At 36.0% G+C, this 22,263-nt stretch overlaps 1 protein-coding gene across 6 annotated transcripts in view; it reads right to left on the reverse strand.

Annotated features, from left to right (window-relative positions):
• Positions 1–22,263, reverse strand: part of PRKN (parkin RBR E3 ubiquitin protein ligase) — a 1,303,276-nt gene that overhangs the window by 1,034,158 nt on the left and 246,855 nt on the right. For all 6 annotated transcript variants that reach the window (XM_081250470.1, XM_081250471.1, XM_081250469.1 and 3 more), the window contains exon 2: positions 21,105–21,268. In XM_081250470.1, the coding sequence (XP_081106596.1) occupies positions 21,105–21,268 (164 nt within the window). The remainder of the gene's footprint in view (positions 1–21,104; positions 21,269–22,263) is intronic.

The following is a 22,263-nucleotide window of genomic DNA, read 5'->3' on the forward strand; positions in this document are numbered from 1 at the left end:
AATCCTTACAAAATCTATGTTTTCTATCAAATCAAGCCTTAAAAGTAATTCGTAAATTTATTGCTATTTTCAAAAAGTAATATCCCTTGATAGTTGTCTTCTCTATGTTCAAATTCTTTTTATAAACTTTCAATGACACATTTTTAATAAATTGAAATCAATCATAGGAAGAATTTCTACTTCATCATAATTAGTCTTTTGGTGGCTCATATACCTATTTACAGGAAAATGGAACAAATTGTGTTTTAAATTGTTTACTATCAGTGAACTGGATTGAATAACTGACATATGATTATAGGTATGTATATATATATATAATACATATTTTTAAATAATGTTATGGAGTTAAAGGTAAAGGACAGAAATGAACTCAACAATTATATATAATATGCAATATAAGCAATATATGAAGATTGACCTATAAGAAATCAATCTTTTCCTTTTAAAGCACTCAAAACAGATACAAAATATACCAATTTAATCTAGCTTTAAATGGACTACAAAATGATAGGTTATGTAAATTTAGTGTTTCCATTCTGCTTATAAATTACAAAGACAACAAATGAATCATTTAAGTAAGTCAAATAATGTATTTTCTCTTCAGAATGCCTCCTGATCCTCTTCTCCTCTGTTTTATATTCGAGTGGCTCACAAACTGTTAGGAGCAACCTCAAATCATTGTGCACCCCTTGTTTAACAGATTTTGAATAGTAAATACACTTGAAAAATTGCTCCCAAAATAAAATAGTTCAGATATATCCAACACATTAAAAAAAAAAAAGGTAAACTCCACTAGAACAAGATATATTCCTTTCTTAAAGTTACAATTTATCATTAAGACTTAAATCAAAGGAGCTCCCACAAATAATACATATGATGCCATTCTGAGGTTAGCCTGAATGTAGAATAGGAATTTGGAATGGGGTAAATGTGTTCCTTTTTGGAGTGTTTTGAGACAAAATAATTTTCAGGATGAATCTACTGTATATCAGAAAAGATATTTTCTCTTTGTGAACTATTCATCAAAGTAAATTAATAATAGTTTAAAATTTGCTTATGTGTCTGTCCTTTGGAGATATAATTTCATGTAATACTCAAAACAACCCTACAAAAATACAGGCACTATTACTATCTCCATTTTATAGATGAGAAAAATAGACACTTGAGACTTTAAATGACTTGCCCATCCTAGAAAGTCTGCCTTTAGAATGATTGATAACCACTTCATTATAAACATGTATCAGAAAATTGAGCAGAATTCTAACTAAATGATTTCGCTTAGTATATGACAGTCTTGAAGTTTTAACTCCTCTGTTATATATGGAAAAGGAGTGTATGTTGGAGATGGCATCATAAAACTCCCCTGGATTAAAAAATATATATAAAAGGTATTTAGGCTAAAAAGCAATGAAATTGGGTCATTTGTAGAGATGTAGATGGACCTAGAGAGTGTCATACAGAGTGAAGTAAGTCAGAAAGAGAAAAACAAATATGGTACATTAATGCATATATGGGGAATCTAGAAAAATGGTATAGATGATCTTATTTGCCAAGCAGAAATAGAGACAGAGACATAGAGAACAAATGTATGGATACCAAGGGGGAAAGGGGTGGGGTGGGAGGAATTAGGAGATTGGAATTGACACATATACACTATTGATACTATGTATAAAATAGACAACTGACGGGAACATACCGTATACCATAGGGAACTCTACTTAATGCACCATGGTGTCCTAAATGGGAGGGAAACACAAAAGGGAGGGGATATATGTATATGTATGGCTGATTCATTTTGCTGGGCAGTAGAAGCTAACACAACACTGTAAAGCAACTATACTCAAAAAAAAAAAAAACACACACAGCATGTATCTTAATGTTGCTTAAAATGAAAATAACTGACTGGGAGGCAAAACAGGTAAACTGAGGAAGCAGGTGTTATCTACTTTTACAGGTTCTGAAATTCTTAGTGTCCAAGTGTTAAGCAACATTAGAAATATCTTAGGTAAGTTTTTGTTTTTATTTTCTCTCCTTTCAGAACAATATTTGATGAATTATGCATAAATGGCATGCAAACACACAGATTCAATTCACTTTGAAATACTTAAGGATATAAAAATGAACAGAAAATATCCTTGGAAAAACCTGTACTGAATTTTCAAAAGCCCACACCTTTGAAACAAAGTTTGTGATGTACTCCAAATCATAAACATCAGTGGGTTCTCATATTCCTCACTTCTCCCTCTAATCTCAGAATATTTCCAACAATTTAAAAAGCAGAGGTCTACACCATGATTAGTCTACATATTAAATCATATAGGAGTGGAGACTCTGAATCCAAATAGACCAAGCCCAAGTACAGAAGAGAAAACATTTAATGACAAAATAAAATCCAATAACAGAATAAAACAGTCAAAGAAATGTAGTTTACACAAATTCACAAGCAAAATTTATAACTTTCTTCCCAAAGAACTGCATTGCCTAAATGAATGTGTGCATCTCAGTGTGAAGGTACATATGCAAAAAAGGCTAAAACATATAATTTTTAAATCTGCAAGTAATTATGACTAGAGCATTCTACTGACACTAATTTTATAAATCATGAGCTTGCATCACAGATCAAGAATACTTGAGGTTTTGCTTCCACTAAGTGAGTCTCTATGTCCTCTGTTTTAACACATGGCCAAAAAAATGATCTCTTACCACATCCTTCAGTGCCTTAGAAGGGTTAGCGCGGCAACCCTGAACAATCCAATGTTAATTTAATTTAAGTAAACTGCTGATAAATGGTTTCAGAGAATTGTATTCCTAACAAGATTAAATTTAACAGTTGAAGAAAAAAAGGAAAACTCTACCTGTCCTATTTAATTTTGTTTTCTCTGTCTTATGAGCATCACTGAAGTTACAACTAAAATAAACTATTTTTTACACATTTAACTTTATCTCTCATTTAATTCATATCTAAAAAATAAAAGATAGCAGACTGAATATTTATCATTAACCTATTCATTAATTTAAGCAGTGATTCAAGCACACTTATAAACAAAAAATGAAGGAGAATACATATTCTCATACTGATCAGTCATAAGTGAGTTTGGTATATAAGCTTTTTTTTGAGTTTCACCTGCTCCTCCAAGGAAGCAGCTCTCCAGGAAGTGAGAGACATGGGAGTCTGCATGGGCAGAACCCAGGACACGCAGATCCAATAGTACCTGGTTCAGGTTCTTCTCCGTAAGAATGGCAACTTCCACAGCATCCTAGGTTTTAGCCCACTCATCTTGAAAAGGCTTCCATGCATCCTGGAAGAGGGTGCGGCGGCAGCACTGGCTTGACACTTTGAAGAGACACTGGGGGCCGTCACACTTCTCCTCAGCCAATTGGCAAAAAAAGTGGCCCACACTATCCAGAGTCACATTGTTGCTGGTGAAATAGAAGCCCTGAGAGAGCCGTGTGACTGACAGGGTCTTGGTTTTCTGGCTGTGTGTCAGGCCTGTGCCTCTGAGGTGGGAGGGCCAAGTTCAGGACATTGGTCTACCAGAGACCTTCTGGCTCCACATAATATCAAAGAGTGGAGAGCTCTCCATCTCAACGTTAAGACACAGCTCCACTCAGCGATCAGCAAGCTACAGTGCTGGAAACCCTAGGCCAAACATCTAGCAAGACAAGAACACAAGCCCACCAATTAACAGAGAGGCTGCATAAAATCATAACAAAGTCACAGACACCGCAAAACACACCACCGGATGCAGTCTTGCCCACCAGAAAGACAACATCCAGCCTCATCCACCAGAACACAGGCACTAGTCCCCTTCACCAGGAAGCTTACACAAACAACTGAACAAACCTTAGCCACTGGGGGCAGACAAAAAAACACTGGGAACTATGAACCTGCAGCCTGAGAAAAGAAGACCCCAAACACAGTAAGTTAAGCAAAATGAGAAGACAGAGAAACAAACAGCAGATGAAGGAGCAAGATTAAAACCCACCAGACCAAACAAATGATGAGGAAATAGGCAGTCAACCAGAAAAAGAATTCAGTGTAATCATAGTAAAGATAATCCAAAATCTTGGAAATAGAATGGAGAAAATACAAGAGACATTTAAGAAGGACCTAGAAGAACTAAAGAGCAAACAAACAATGATGAACAACACAATAAATGAAATTAAAAATACTCATGAATGAATAAATAGCAGAAAACCTGAGGCAGAAGAATGGATAAAACAATTAAGAAAATGGCAATAGGAACATACATATTGATAACTAACTTAATTGTAAATGGATTAAATGCTCCAACCAAAAGACACACTGGCTGAAGATAAAATAGTGGAAATAACTACTTCAGAGCAGAATAAAGAAAAAAGAATGAAAATAATTGAGGACAGTCTCAGAGACCTCTGGGACAACATTAAATGCACCAATATTTGAATTACAGGGGTCCCAGAAGAAGAAGAGAAACAGAAAGGGACTGATAAAATATTTGAGGAGATTATAGTTGAAAACTTCCCTAATACTGGATATGAAATAGTCAATCAAGTCCAGGAAGCGCAGAGAGTCCCATACAAGATATATCCAAGGAGAAACACACCAAGACACATAATAATCAAACTATTAAAGTAAATACAAAGAAAAATTTTAAAAGCAGCAAGGGATGGTGGTGGGATGAACTGGAAGATTGGGATTGACATGTATACAATGGTGTGTATAAATTGGATGACTAATAAGAAAAAAAACCATAAATAGACATTAAAAAAAAAAACAGCAAGGGAAAAGCAACAAATAACATACAAGGGAATCACCATAAGGTTAACAGCTGATCTTTCAGCAGAAACTCTGAAAGCCTGAAGGGAGTGACAGGACATATTTAAAGTGATGAAAGGGAAAAACCTATGACCAAGATTACTCTACCCAGCAAGGATCTCATTCAGATTCAACAGAGAAATTAAAACATTTACAGACGAGCAAAAGCTAAGAGAATTCAGCACCACCAAACCAGCTTTACAACAAATGCTAAAGGAACTTCTCTAAGCAGGAAACATAAGACAAGGAAAAGACCTAAAATAACAAACCCAAAACAATTAAGAAAATTGCAATAGGAACATACATATCGATAACTACGTTAATTGTAAATGAATTAAATGTTCCAACCAAAAGACACACTGGCTGAATGGATACGAAAACAAGACCTGTATATATGTTATCTACAAGAGACCCACTTCAGACCTAGGGACACATACTGACTGAAAGTGAGGGGATGGAAGAATACATTCCATGCAAATGGAAATCAAAAGAAAGCTGGAGTAGCAATTCTCATATCAGACAAAATTGACTTTAAAATAAAGACTATTACAAGAGACAAAAATAACACTGCATAATGATCAAGGGATCAATCAGAGAAAAAGATATAACAATTGTAAATATTTCAGCACCCAACAGAGGAGCATCTCAATGCATAAGGCAAATGCTAACAACAATAAAAGGGGAAATCGACAGTAAAACAATCACAGAAGGGGACTTCAACACCCTACCTTCAGCAATGGACATATCAACCAAAATGAAAATAAATAGGGAAACACAAGCTTTAAATGATAAATTAAACAAGATGGACAAAATTGATATTTAGAGTAGATTCTATCCAAAAACAACAGAATACAATTTCTTCTCAAGTGCTCATGGAACATTCTCCAGGATAGACCATATCTCGGGTCACAAATCAAGCCTTGGTAAATTTAAGAAAACTGAAATCATATCAAGTATCTTTTCTGACCACAATGCTATGAGACTAGATATCAATTACAGGAAAAAAAATTTTTTTTTAAAATACAAACACATGGAGGCTAAACAATACACTACTAAATAACCAAGAGATCAGTCAAGAAATCAAAGTGGAAATCAAAAAATACCTAGAAACAAATGACAATGAAAACACGATGACCCCAAACCTATGGGGTGCAGCAAAAGCACTTCTAAGAGGGAAGTTTAGAGCAATACAATCCTACCTCAAGAAACAAGAATCATCTCAATAAACAACCTAAACTTACACTTAAAGCAATTAGAGAAAGAACAACAACAACAAAAAAAAACCCAGAGTTAGCAGAAGGAAAGAAATCATAAAGTTCAGATCAGAAATAAATGAAAAAGAAATGAAGAAAACAACAGCAAAAATCAATAAAACTAACAGCTGGTTCTCTGAGAAGATAAAGAAAATTGATAAACCATTAGCCAGACTCATCAAGAAAAAAGGGAGAAGACTCAAATCAATAGAATTAGAAATGAAAAAGAAGAAGTAACAGCTGACACTGCAGAAATAGAAAGGATCATGAGAGTTTACTACAAGCAACTATATGCCAATAAAATGGACAGCCTGGAAGAAATGGACAAATTCTTAGAAAATCATAACCTTTCAAGACTGAACAAGGAAGAAATAGAAAATACAAACAGACCAATCACAAGCACTGAAATTGAGACTGTGGTGAAAAATCTTCCAACAAACAAAAGCTCAGGACCACATGGTTTCACAGGTGAATTCTATCAAACATGTTCTATCAAACATCCTTCTCAAACTCTCCCAAAATATAGCAGAGGGAGGAACACTCCCAAACTTATTCTATGAGGTCACCATCACCCTGATACCCAAACCAGAAAAGACGTCACAAAGAAAGAAAACTACAGGCCATTATCACTGATGAACAGAGATGCAAAAATCCTCAACAAAATACTATCAAATAGAATCCAACAGCACATTAAAAGGATCATACACCATGATCAAGTGGGGTTTATCCCTGGAAGCCAAGGATTCTTCGATATATGGAAATCAAATAATGTGATACACCATATTAACAAATTGAAGGAGAAAAACCATATGATCATCTCAATAGATGCAGAAAAAGCTTTTGACAAAATTCAACACCGATTCTTGATAAAAACCCTCCGGAAAGTAGGCATAGAGGGAACTTACCTTAACATAATAAAGGTCATATATGACAAAATCGACAGTCAATATCATTCTCAATGGTGAAAAACTGAAACCATTTCTGCTCAGATCAGAAACAAAAGAAGGCTGTCCATCCTCACCACTATTATTCAACATAGTTTTGGAAGTTTTAACCACAGCAATCAGAGAAGAAGAAGAAATAAAAGGATTCCAAATCAGAAAAGAAGAAGTAAAGCTGTCACTGTTTGCAGATGACATGATACTATACATAGAGAATCCTAAAGGCTCTACCAGAAAACTACTAGAGCTAATCAATGAATTTGGTAAAGTAGCAGGATAAAAAGTTAATGCACAGAAATCTCTTGCATTCCTATACGCAGATGATGAAAAATCTGAAAGAGCAATTAAGGAAACACTATCATTTACCACTGCAATAAAAAGAATAAAATACATAGGAACAACCCTACCTAAGGAGACAAATACCTGTATGCAGAAAACTATAAGACACTGATGAAAGAAATTAAAGATGATACAAACAGATGGAGAGATATATCATGTTCTTGTATTGGAAGAATCAACATTGTGAAAATGACTCTACTGCCCAAAGCAATCCACAGATTCAATGCAATCCCTACCAAACTATCACTGGCATTTTTCACAGAACTAGAACAAAAAATTTCACAATTTGTATGGAAACAGAAAAGACCCCGAATAGCCAAAGCAATCTTGAGAAAGAAAAATGGAGCTGGAGGAATCATGCTCCATGACTTTAGACTATACTACAAAGCTACAGTAATCAAGACAATATGCTACTGGAACAAAAACAGAAATATAGATCAATGGAACATGATATAGAGCCCAGAGATAAACCCACACACATATCTTTATTTTTGATAAAGAAGGCAAGAACATACAATGGAGAAAACACAGCCTCTTCAGTAAGTGGTGCTGGGAAAACTGGACAGCTACATGTAAAAGAATGAAATTAGAACACACCCTAACACCATACACAAAAATAAACTCAAAATGGATTAAAGACCTAAATATAAGGCCAGACACTATACAACTCTTAGAGGAAAATATAGGCAGAACACTCTATGACATAAAGCACAGCAAGATCCTTTTGGACCCACCTCCTAGAGAAATGGAAATAAAAACAAAAACAAATAAATGGGACCTAATGAAACTTAAAAGCTTTTGCACAGCAAAGGAAACCATAAACAAGACCAAAAGACAACCCTCAAAATGGGAGAAAATACTTGCAAATGAAGCAACTGACAAAGGATTAATCTCCAAAATTCATAAGCAGATCATGCAGCTCAATATCAAAAAAAACAAACAACCCAATCCAAAAATGGGCAGAAGACCTAAATAGACATTTCTCCAAAGAAGATATACAGACTGCCAACAAACACATGAAAGAATGCTCAACATCATTAATCATTAGAGAAATGCAAATCAAAACTACAAAGAGATATCATTTCACACCAGTAAGAATGGCCATTATCAAAAAATCTACAAACAATAAATGCTGGAGAGGGTGTGGAGAAAAGGGAACCCTCTTGCACTGTTGGTGGGACTGTAAATTGATGCAGCCACTATGGAGAACAGGATGGAGGTTCCTTAAAAAACTAAAAACCGAACTACCATATGACCCAGCAATCCCACTACTGGGCATATACCCTGTGAAAATCATAGTTCAAAAAGAGACATGTACCACAATATTCACTGCAGCTTTATTTACAATACCCGGACATGGAAGCAACCTAAGTGTCCATTGACAGATGAATGGATAAAGAAGCTGTGGCACATATATACAATGGAATATTACTCAGCCATAAAATGAAATGAAATTGAGTTATTTGTAGTGAGATGGATGGAGCTAGAGTCTGTCATATAGAGTGAAGTAAGTCAGAAAGAGAAAAACAAATACCATATGTTAACAGATATATATGGAATCTCAAGAAAAAAAATGGTTATGAAGAACCTAAGGGCAGGACAGGCATAAAGACGCAGATGTGGAGAATGGACATGGGGAGGGGTAATTGTAAGCTGGGATGAAGGGAGAGAGATGCATGGACTTATATATACTACCAAAATAGATAGCTAGTGGGAAGCACCACTTAGCACAGGGAGATCAGCTTGGTGCTTTGTGACCACCTAGAGGGGTGGGATAGGGAGGGTGGCAGGGAGACACAAGAGGGAGGAGATATGGGGATATATGTATATGTATAGCTGATTCACTTTGTTATAATGTAGAGACTAACACACCATTGTAAAACAATTATACTCTAATAAAGATGTTTTAAATTAATGAATTAATGAATTAATAGATAAAATAAAATAAAATGAAATATATTTTAAAAAGCTTATTTTTCCCCCTTAGGGTACTCAATTTTATTATTTTTTTAAATTTTTATTTCATTTATTTTTTTTATACAGGAGGTTGTTTTTAGTTGTTTATTTTATACATATTAGTGTATATATGTCAATCCCAATCTCCTAATTTATCCCATCCCACCCCCCTGCTTTCCCCTCTTGGTGTCCATACGTTTCTTCTCTGCAGCTGTGTCTCTATTTCTGCCGTGCAAACCGCTTCATCTGTACCAGTTTTCTAGGTTCCACATATATGCATTAATATATGATACCTGTTTTTCTCTTTCTGACTTACTTCACTCTGTATGACAGTCTCTAGATCCATCCATGTCTCTACAAATGACCCAATTTCGTTCCTTTTTAAGGCTGAGTAATATTCCAATGTATATATGTACCACATCTTCTTTATACATTCATCGGTCGATGGGCATTTCACTTGCTTCCATGACCTGGCTATTGTAAATAGTGCTGCAATGAACATGGGGGTGCATATGTCTTTTTGAATTACGGTTTTCTCTGGGTATATACCCAGGAGTGGGATTGCTTGGTCATATGGTAATTTCATTTTTAGTTTTTTAAGGATCCTCCATACTGGCTGCATCAATTTACATGTCCACCAACAGTGCAAGAGGGTTCCCTTTCCTCCACACACTCTCTAGCATTTGTTGTTTGTAGATTTTCTGATGATTCCCATTCTAACCGTGAGGTGATACCTCATTGTAGTTTTGATTTGCATTTCTCTAATAATTAGTGATGTTGAGCAGCTATTCATGTGCCTCTTGGCCATCTGTATGTCTTCCTTGGAGAAAGGTCTATTTAGGTCTTCTGCCCATTTTTTAATTGGGTTGTTTTCTTTTTTTTAATATTGAGCTGCATGAGCTGTTTATGTATTTTGGAGATCAATCCTTTGTCCGTTTATTTGTTTGCAAATATTTTCTCCCATTCTGAGGTTTTTCTTTTCATCTTGTTTATAGTTTGATTTTAAGTTTCATTAGGTCCCATTTGTTTATTTTATTTCCATTACTCTAGGAGGTGGGTCAAAAAAGATCTTGTTGTGATTTATGTCAAAGAATGTTCTGCCTATGTTTTCCTCTGAGAGTTTTACAGTGTCTAGCCTTACATTTAGGTCTTTAATCCATTTTGTGTTTATTTTTGTGTATGGTGTTAGGGAATGTTCAAATTTCATTCTTTTACATGTAGCTTTCCAGTTTTCCCAGCACCACTTATTGAAGAGACTGTCTTTTCTCCATTGTATATCCTTGCCTCCTCTGTCATAGGTATTTGACCATAGGTGTATGGGTTTATCTCTGGGCTTTCTATCCTGCTCCATTGACCTGTATATCTGCTTTTGTGCCAGTACCATATTGTCTTGATTACTGTAGAACTGTAGTGTAGTCTGAAGTCAGGGAGTTTGATTCCTCCAGCTCCTTTTTTTTTTTTTTTTTTTTACCACAAGATTGCTTTGGCTATTTGGGGTCTTTTTTGTCTCCATAAAACTTTTAAGATTTTTTATTCTAGTTCTGTGAAAAATGCCATTGGTAGTTTGGTAGGGATTGCATTGTATCTGTAGATTGCTTTGGGTAGTATAGTCATTTTCACAATGTTGGTTCTTCCAATCCAAGAACATGGTATATCTCTCAATCTGTTTGTGTCATCTTTGATTTCTTTCATCAGTGTTTTGTAGTTTTCTGAGTAAAGGTCTTTTACACTCCTTAGGTAGGTTTATTCCTACTTTTTAAATTCTTTTTGTTGCAATGGTAAGTGGGATTGGTTCCTTAATTTCTCTTTCTGATCTTTCGTTGTTAGTGTATAGTAATGCAAGCGATTTCTGTTCATTAATTTTATATCCTGAAAATTTACCAAATTCTTGATTATCTCTAGTAGTTTTCTGGGGGCATCTTTAGGATTCTCTATGTATAGTATCATGTCATCTGCAAAGAGTGACAGTTTTACTTCTTCTTTTCCAGAGTTTGGTATATAAGCTTTAAAGTGTGCTTTCATATAAAAGTTTTCATTGTACTATGACAATAATTTCAGGCTTGTTACAATGGCTTGGTAAGGCGGAAGAAGAAAAAGGTAGAATTGGGGTGAGTAATCTTTTGGTGTAGAAGCTTTAGGGTGAATGGTATAGAAACATTCTTGTGTCTTAGATTTTTCTGTAAAGGATAATGACTATATTAAATAAAGTCTTAAGCAAAGTCAGGTCAACTCGATGATGGAGTTTGAGTCCAAAAACAGAGAAAACAGTACAGAATATTTGAAATGAGGACTTCAGTGACAAGTAACAAAATTTCACAGTGTGGAATCACTCCTCTTTCATTTGTCAGGCTTCCAGGTGAACGTTTTCTCTAACCATGAGACAGGCTTTGTCTTTTATACTCTAATAAAATGTATCCTAGGTTAAGATCTGGGGAATTGGCTTGTTCCAGAGTTTCACTCCCCCACAGATTTTCTACCTTGCAATTTGAGCACAATAAGGGCAATGGAATTGTCTGTGAGACATGAACCTGTTAAATAAATCCACACACTGTATATCCTCAGCCTCTTATATGCTAAAAGAATCTTTTTTCTTTTTCTTCAAGTCTGCGTTTATTCATGGCAGTCCTCAAAGATGTTTCATGAGTCCGCAGGGGCACACAAAAGTCAAGACTACCTTTCAACAGAAAAATAATATTTCTGAGCGTTCTGAATTATGCAAAGAGGTATGTAATTCAGAGATTCTTTCTGACATATAAACAGCCAGACACAAACAGATAAAATAAGGGTCTTTCTGAAATGAGCACTTGCTCTGTATAGATCATCATCCATTGATTCTAGACCCTGACATTCTGCAGTGCTTACCAGCTGCCACAACAACATACCAGTTCTTTGGAGGAACTCACGTGTATATCTGCATTTTACCTACATGAATGGGGCGAGCAGTCAGTCCCATTAACAAGTCAACCCTTTGGGAAAAATTCTTGTATTCTTCCTGAAGTGTTTGAGAGTCTTATTTACACAATTGTACTCTTAGATACAATGAAATCATGGTATGATTGCTCTTAGTAAAATGGTGTCTAACCTGGCTTCCTTTTATCTTACAATCAGAGAAAAATAGAATTTTAAGTAAAACATATTAGCCATTTATACTGTCATCTGCAGAATTCCTCTTTTATATACAAACAAAAAATCATGGTGGGACTGCATTCTATGTTCTAGCCTAGCCTCTTTTTGTCTTATATTCAAGAGAGAAAGTAAAAAGAACTTAAATAAATTCAGTTTATAACTGAAACCATTTCATCCCTAAATTCCTTCTATTATATAAATGTATGGCACCAATCAAAGGGGAGCAATATTTACGTGAATGTTTTCTCCAACCATTATAACCACAATGGTTACATGAGGTGCTCATTTATTGCCTAAAACTATAGTATATCACTCTCAAATCAATTTGGAAAATGTACAATTAGAGTACACAATTGTTATGAACTGTTTATTTTTCTTTATTTGAAATAGTTGGTAAATAAACATTAATTTAAATAAATAAATAATTTAAATAATTTAAATAAATAAATACTAACCATGTCTATTCAGACCCATAAGGTGCTAAGGAGTCTGTTTAAGAATTTTTTAAAAATGCCTAATACTTCTATAAGTTTTATTGACTTATTGACTCATTATGAACTAATCTTTGTCTCTGAGAATCAGCTAAATTATTTTCTAATTTCTTATGTTGAAAATCACATTAATAAATACTGTTCCATTAAAATAGATGCAAATAACAAGCTTGTTTATTTTCTATAGGAAGAGAGAGTTTCTATTCCTCTGTAAAAGAGGGTAGAACTTATGTTTTTCTGCGTTTTTTTAAAATTAAACTTTATCTTGAGATACTTGCCGATGCACATGTTGTTGTCAGAAATAACACAGAGATATCCCAGGAACTCTTTTCCCAGTTTCCCCCATGACAAAATCTTACGAAAGTATACTAAATCATCACGATCATACTATCAGCATTGGTATAGTCAAGATTCATCACCACAAGGGTCCCTCCTCTTGTCCTTTTTACTGCCACACACTCTTTTCTTCTCCCACACCCTCCTTAACCTCTAGTAACCATTCATCTCTCCTCCATTTCTACAATTTTGTCATGTGAAAAATGTTCTAGTAATGGAATCATTTGGAATGTGACCTTTTGGTATTGGCTTTTTTTCACTCAGCATAATTCTCTTGAGGGACTTCCCTGGTGTTGCAGTGGTTAAGACCCCTCAGTCCCAAAGCAGGGGGCCTGGGTTTGATCCCTGGTCAGGGAACTAGATACCACATGCATGACGCAACGAAGAGTTTGCATGCTGCAGCTAAGGAACCTGACTACCGCAACTAAGGAGTTGGTGAGCCACAACTGAGGAGCCTGCCTGCTGCAACTAAAACCCTGCGCAACCAAATTAATTAATTAATTATTAAAAAATGATAATTCTCTTGAGATCCATCCAAAATGTTGTGTGTATCAATAGTTGTTGGGTTTTTTTTTTTTTATCACTGAGTATGGTATGGATTGACCACAGTTTGTGCAATCATTCACCTGTTGAAGGACATCAGGATTGTTCTCATTTTTTGGCTAATATGAATGAAGCTGCTATAAACATTCGTGTATTGGTTTTTGTGTCATATGGTAAATGCAAGTTTAGCTTTTTAAGAAACCATCACATTCTCCTCCAGAGTGGCTGTACAGTTTTATATTCCCACTAGCAATATATCAATGACTCAGTTTCTCCACATCCTCATCAGCATTTAGTGTTGTCACTATTTTATATTTTAATCTTTTACCTATCTTAGTGGTTGCTCTAGTGCTTATACATTCATAACTTGTCACACTTTGCTGGGGTTGTCATTTTATATGTTCAAGTAAAGTATAGAAACCTACTCTCTTTATGTCTCTTTATCTCTCTGTTTATATTTGTCTTAAATAGTTCCTCTAAATACATTTAGAACCACAAAAGGCATTGTTATAATTTCTTCTATAATCCTCAAACATAATTTAGAAACCTAAAGAGGAGAAGGAAAGTCAATTGTATTTAACCATACTTTTGCTTACTGTGTTCTTCCTTCCTGATGTTCCTCAGTTCATTCTTCTATCATTTTCTTTTGTATTAAAGAACTTCCTCTTTGATTCATTCTTTTAGGGTAGTTTTGCTGGTGACAATTTCTATTAGTATTTCTTCACCCAAAAATATAGTAACTTCTCCTTTATTCCTTAAAGATATTTTTGCTGGGTATAGGTTTCTGGATTAAAAGTTCTTTTCTTTTTCAGCACTTGAAGAATATTGTGCCATTTTCTTTTGACCTTCATAGTTGCTCATGAGAAATCCACTGTCATTCAAATTGTTTTTTCCATTATGGGTAAATTGTACATTTTCTCTAGCTGCTTTCAAGACTTTTGTCTTGTATTTAGTTTTCAGAAGTTTAATTATGATGTGTGGATTTCTTTGAATGTATCCGATTTTGGATTCTCTCAGCTTCATTAATCTGTAAGTTTGTCTCTTAAAAAATTTGGCAAGTTTTCAGCCATTATTTTTTTAAGCACTTTTCCCTACCTTCTTTTATCCTCTCCTTCCGGGATTTTGATGACACAATTTTAAGTGTAGTTTTATAGATCCATATGTTTCTGAGGCTCTTTTTTCTTTATTTTTTTATTCTATTTTCTCTCTGTTCAGATTGTGCAATTTGTATTGTTCTATCTTCCAGTTCACTAACATTTTCCTCTGCCTCCACCATTCTACTGTTGAGCCCACCCAGTGAGCTTTCTATTTGTTACTATATTCTTCAGTTCTATGGTTTCCATTTGATTCTTCTTTATATCTTCTACTTCTTTCTCAGACTCTTTTTTTCATATTTCAAGCATGTTCGTAACTGTTCATGGAAGCATTTTATCATGGCTGATTAAAATATCTGTCAGATAATTCTAACATCTCTGTCATCTTAGTATTAACAACTATTGATTGTTTTTTCATTCAGCTTGAGAGCTTCCTGGTTCTTGGTGGTTTTCTTTTGATATCTGGCCATTTTCTCATTACATTATGAGACTGTGGCTTTTACTTAAACTTTCTATTTTAGCTTTTATGACACTGCTCCAGCTGCAAAAGGGGGGTACCACTTATTACTGCTGGTGGAAACAGAAGTCCAAGTTCTCCACTTGGTATCTGTTGACACCTGACATGAAGTAGGGACTCCTCATTATTGCTGTGTGGTAGTGATTTCTAGCCCCACACACAGTCTCCATTGGCACTGTGGTAGAAGTGGCCTGATGGTGGAACTCTACTCAATACTCTGTAATGGCCTATATGGGAAAAGAATCTAAAAAAGTGTGGAAATATGCATGTGTATAACTGATTCACTTTGCTGTACACTTGAAACTAACACAACATTGTAAATCAACTGTACTCCAATAAAAATTTAAAAAATTTTAAAAATGTACACATGAGTAGAATTAGGGGTCTGCTGGTATGCTTTTCCCTATCATCTGAATTTTTAAAAATAACATATTAATTCTATAATAGAAAAATATAGCCTAAGTATATTAAAAGGGAAATAATAATGTTGGAAAAAATTTAAAGGACATTAAGGAAATATCAACTTTTAAAAATTTAGTTAAGCAATACTTACTTATCTTAGAGGAAGTTCAAGAAACATTCAGGGTATTCATAACACCCTTGTGAAGTTTTTAAAGTTTCAAAACTTAGCAGGTTAATTAGAGATATCAGCAAAACAATATATAATATTTTTTTGAAATAGGTAAATATTCTTACAGATTTCCAAAACTTGAATTTGTTAGTCATTGGACATAGTTTACTTTGTCAGTGAAAGCTGGTTTTCACTACTTTCAAATTTTGAAATGTATATGGTGTATATCACTAAAAACATAGCCAATTAAATAATTTGGCTTTTAGGGTCGTTCATTTTTCTTTAGTATTTACAACCTAAGCTATTAATGTCTTAATGTCTCTGGTCTTCCAAGCTCAGATATTGTTATATCACAAAGATTAACAGGAGTAATAAACTGATGTCCTTTAATACTTATTGCAAAATGACCTATTTCATGAAAAGATGGTCTCCAAATGTGTATATACATTTTAAAGATCATAAAATTGAATATTTAATGAAAGGAATTTTTGACCATCCACCTGAATGAATCCTTTTATAAAGCAAACATTTCTACGTAAAACAGTTATATTTTATTTTCTACTGTGTAAGTCTAATTCATTATTACAAAGATAATAAAATAGAATAACTTTCCTCTAACACTAATTAAATATAATGAGGTTTCTCATATCCTGGTTGTGATGGTGAATTTTATGTGTCAACTTGAGTGGGCCATGGAGTGCCCAGACATTTGGTCAGATATTAGCCTAGGTGCGTCTGTGAGGGTGTGCCCAGATGAGATTATTATTGGAATCAGCAGATTGAGTAAATCAGATACCTCTTCTCCCCCAGATAAGTGGGCCCCATCCGGTCAGTTTAAGGCCCGAACAAAACGGTTGACCCTCCCACGAGTAAGAGAGAATTCCTCCTGCCCAACAGCCATCTAGCTGGGACACTGTTTTTTTTTTTTTTGCAGCCTTGGACTTGAGCTGAAGCATCAGCTCTTTCTGGGTCTCAAGCCTACCAGCCTTCAGATTGGAAGGACACCGTCACTTCTTCCAGCTTACAAGCCTTCAGACTCAGACTGAAACTAAGCTTGTTGACTGCAGATCTTGGGACTTGTCAGCCTCCATAATATGTGACCAATTCTTCGTTATCTATCTATCTATCTATTGGTTCTGTTTCTCTGGAGAACTCTGACTAATACACAGGCTAATAACCTATACTGATATTAATAATATAAATAATAATACAACTCATGTGAATACAGTGAATTCTGCTCAAACAAAATCTTACATAAATTCTCAAGTCCCTGTAATTTTGTTAGTCTAATTGCAAAGTTCATCAGTTTTAGTATATACAACTACATTAGAACCTTATTTTCCTTGTATACATTTGAATAATAAATTGAAAACTACGTAGAGGTGATTTCAGGCATTCTTGATATGCAGTGTGTCAGCAATGAAGGATAGGAGAAAGGGTGACCCATCATTTGAATAGGCCCTGAATACTCTGTTGCAAGAGCTGACAATAACTCTTTACAAAGAAAAAATATCAATTCACTGTGAATAATATGTCAAAGACTAATATTTTATATTTCATCTTGTAAGTATAAGGAAAATGATAACATGCACAGAAACATTGTTTATGAAGTAGGAAAAAATGTGTAGCTCTTTCCAATTCGCTTCTAACAAACATAGTGTGGGGCAGATATCTACTTTATAAAAATATATCTTAAAAGCAATAATACCATGATGAAACTTTGCTGAACAGTACAGCCATAGGTGTCTATTTTTACTAAATACTAGAGGAATAGTAAAGTTTTTTTAAGCTGACTAAATTCAAATTGTACTATTCTTAAGTAAAACCTGTATATATAAGGTTCAAACATTTATTTATAAACTCCACAAAGTTCTTTTTAGTTAAAATGTATAAATATTACATACACACACACACACACACACACTTTACTGCCCCAGTAAAATATGCATCGTATTTTCATTGCCTTAACTGTTTAAACTATTGCAGATATACTCATCATAAGTCATAATGGAAAGCTGTCATGTTATTTAAGGTGACCACTTAGACCCTGAAGTAACTGCCTAATAATAATGATGACAATCATGATAGTGATGATGCCAATAAATGCTCACATTTAGATAGTGTTTACTATATGTTGTACTCTGTTCTAAGAGTTTTACATAAATTAACTTGGTCCTCACAAAATCCCAATGAGATGGGTATTATTATTATTCCCATTTTACAAATGAGCAAACTGAAACACAGAGAGGCCATATTCTCTAAGTATATAAGATACCTTTTAAAAAATTGTTTTGCCTTAATTTGTAATATTAAAAACTAGATACTCCCTAAATATAATATAAACACTCTTATTACAGAGAATTATCTAGATACTTAGAAATGAAGATTATACAACAACATGGAAAATGCCTATGATATAATATTAAGTGAAAGAATATAGAATATAAAATTGCATTTTCACACTAATTACAACTGTATAAAAGTCAGCCATGCACATAGTCAAGGGCTAGGAAATGTACAACACAGTGCAGGACCTGCTGTTCCTCCAGGAACTCCTTCTGTCTCTCCTTCCCCTCAATGACCAGCTGGGCCGTGCTCATTACATAGTCCCATGATTCATACTGAACCCCTGCAATCTGGCTTTTTCCAACTACAGTCTTGACCTGGAGTCCTGAAGGTCCCTAATTCACCACCACAGTCACCAAGTCCAAAGGCTCTTTTCTTCACCATCCTCCATCTTTTCACAGCACATATATTCTTTACCAGTAATTTTCTTTTCCAAATTATCTTCAGAAGTGTCAGTTGGATGGATGATGCCTCTTTTACTGGCTCCTCCCCTGTTACCTAACAGATTTCCTGTGCCGCTGTCCTCTGTATCATGGCAACTGAATCTGCTCCAGTAACCACAATATTTACCTCCATGTAGGTAGTCCTCAAATATAAAGCAAGCCCTAAGCTCCACACCTAAGTTCAGCTGCCTGCCAGCATCTCCCACTGGCATTAACTCTTGTCATGGATGAAACTCCTCATCCTGCTCACGATCAAACTGGATCTCCAGACGCCTATTTCTCTCTAGGGCACCCTATTTTGCTCTAGATCTCCATACATGAAAGCTCAATGTCACATGGGTCAAAGCTCTGTAAAATACAGCTCCCAACTCCCTTCTTACCCCATCTTCAGCATCTCCTCTAGGTTCTAAAAGAATAGGAACCTATGCTTGTTCCCAAGCACACCCTATGCTCATTCTCCATGTCCAGAACCCTACGCGAGTTTCAACTCATCCATGAAGTCTTTCTTGGTGACTTTCACTCAGATGTGTTTTCTCCACCTTTAAAATTTCATAACACTTATATTTCAGTTTTCATATGGCAGTTATCATGTTTGACATCCTTATGTTATAGCTATTTGGTTGAGCTACATGAAATTGCTAATAGTTTTAACCTATATGGTTCAACCTAATATTTCTGTTGATTTTAGAGGCCCTAAGTAAACAGCAGTCTCTACAAGAGTAGGGATGAGTTTTGCTTTTCTTTGGGATCCCCTGAGAAGCCCAGAACATTGGAAGTGTTTGTCAAAATAAAGAATCTTAATCAATCTATCTATATATCTACATTTATATCTCTATCTTATCCATATCTATCTACCTATCTATCTATAAAAGTCAATTGTCTGTAGCAATTAGTGTAACCTATCAGCTCCAGTGGTAGAGGTGAGAAGCTTTAGAACCTGAAACTTCAAAACTTCTGGTAACATAAAATACTTTGGTTCAAGAAGCTGTTTTAAAATAATTTATGAAGGAAACATTCTTGGATTTAGAGTTTGGCAGGTACAGTAAAAAAGCTTTTCAGTTGACTGAAATAAAAAAAAAATCAAAACCTTTTTAGCACAGGCACTTCCCTTATAAAAACAAATTGCCTAAAAGCAAAGCACAGCAGTTTGTGCACAGTGAGCACGTGCCTCCTGCCGTCACAGGAGGGGTGCTGGAGAAGGAGGGAACTATTTGCATTTCTATAGCTTCGTTTGTACGCCCAGATTCGAAAGCATTTCACAAAGCAGTAAACATCATCACCAAGAAGAGACAGTGACAGGATGTCCATAAAGTAGGGACTCTGAGTAGAGACACAGCAGCGCCCGCACAGCTGTAAACAGAAGCGCAATTCATCTGCGCTGGCTAAGAAAGGGAGAAAATGTGTCTGCAGGATTCTTCAGCATCACCTGAACCATCCACAGAAAGCAACTCGTTTCTTATACTTTCTCAAAGAAGGACTTCAATCCATATTGAGTCCTATTTGCTGGCGTCCTCAACAAATTACAGGTCTCCACTTCTAGGTGACTGCTCATCAATCAATCGCCTACCCAATTCTCCCCTTCTCCTACAGAAATCACTGTTGTGAATGAAACACCCAGATGAAAAGGATATAGCCCTTTGATGGTATCTGGAGCCGTGCGGTGCCCTGAAAGCATTAGGGACAGGAGAGGAAACACACACCGCTCCCTCTCTAATGTTTCAGCGGCCCATTCTAGGGAAAATGTTACTAAAGCTTGGAGAAATTGAATACAAAGGTGGACTTTTGCTGTGCATCAGTCTTGCTTCACCACAGCTTGGGCACTGCGATTCTGACGGGGCAGGGAGCTCTCAATCCTGCTGTGAACGGCCCTGAGCCCTGCACCTCCCCTACTGAGCCCCGGCAGCAGACTTAGGACCATCCTCCAGGGGTCACAATTGGGTTACACATTCCTCACAGCACAGTGACTGAGCAACCTGATTTGGAACAATTTATTTGAATCCTTCTTCATTAAGATTCAAATGGAATAAGTAAGGTAGAAATTGAACAGACAGAGAAATTGTGCCTTGCTTCTCCTGCAGTCAGTAAACATTTATTCACTACGCCCAGTTTGTGTGCTCTCTCTCTTTTCCCTCTCTCGCTCACAGTTATTCTTCCAATCCTTCGGGCTTGCTGTTTTAATGCATAATTAAGAAGGTCAGAATTAATGAAGCGGTATGGAGTAAAGTTCAAGGAATCCCCAGGCACTATTTATTCTATTAGATCTCAGGCATGAATGTCAGCTTGGCAGCAGAAGCAGCAGAAGCAATGGGGTTGGCTACATCCCAGGAACGATCCACTAAGGGAGACTCACCCGCACTGTCAAGTCATTCCTCAGCTCCTTCCCTGCGAAAATCACACGTAACTGGTCAGCTGGAACCCCCTGTCGCTTAGCAACCACCTCCTTGAGCTGGAAGATGCTGGTGTCAGAATCGACCTCCACTGGGAAACCATGGCTGGAGTTGAACCTGACAAACACTGACCAAGAAAATTGGAGGGGGAAAAAAAAAAGTAAGCATTACTCGAAGCCCTTAAATGGCAATAGCAACATTCTAAACTGATTTACCCATCACCCACCCTTTGATGAAGAGCATGCATTTTCTTTCACTTAGAACATAAAACTTAATGCTATGGAGTAACATTTGGAGAAAAATGGAATTTCCCTGGGGGACTTCCCTTTCATATATTAGTCAGTGACCCGCAAACAAAATTGCCTGCTCCCTTTGACATCCATCCTAGGAAACAGAGGGACTCGAGCAGAACACTTGCTTGATTGGAATTGTAAGCTTCCCATGAGCTTATCAGAGAGATTCAGCTCTGACAGCCTGTACAAACTCACACTGCCTCTACAGTGCCCCTCTTAATAAAAAATCAAATGCATTGTGTTAGCACCCAAGGTACAGCAATGGAAGAAAAACAAGCCACTTTATAGATCAGAGTGAAGACCCAGCAGAATCCTAAGCACTGGTGGTCCCAGCCAAAAGGCTTCACTGGGCCTTATGGAAATATATATTTGCCCTTTCTTTTGAAACTAGTGATATACCCTTTCTCTTTTTGGAAACACTGGTCCCCTCAAGACCCAGGCTGGAGCCTCACAGTCTTCTTACATGCCATCTTCTCACTGCCAACTGCCCCGCCACCTCAGTGGCTCTTGCAACTGCCCTTTCCTTCCACTCCTTCTGTCACTACGCTCATTCAATCACGTCTAGATTCCTGCAACAGCCTCCCAGCTGGAGTCTTAATATACTCTCTTCACCTCTGAAATGTCCTACACTGTTCTGCAAAGTAAACCGTATTAATCTAGAGCCCTCGCTGTGTTGTAGCCCTCAAATCCTGTAAAGGCGCATATCTTTCAAACTAAATGCTCCCAAAAAACATATAGCAGAAAATGCCTGCCTGCACCCCTTGCCTCTGTTCATGTCACTCCCTTCCTCACCTCTGCCTTTTGAAAGCCTGTTCACCTCCACGATCCA

The sequence above is a fragment of the Mesoplodon bidens genome, assembly GCF_964165515.1.
Source record: "Mesoplodon bidens genome assembly, chromosome: 12".
Taxonomy (NCBI): Eukaryota; Metazoa; Chordata; class Mammalia; order Artiodactyla; family Ziphiidae; genus Mesoplodon; species Mesoplodon bidens.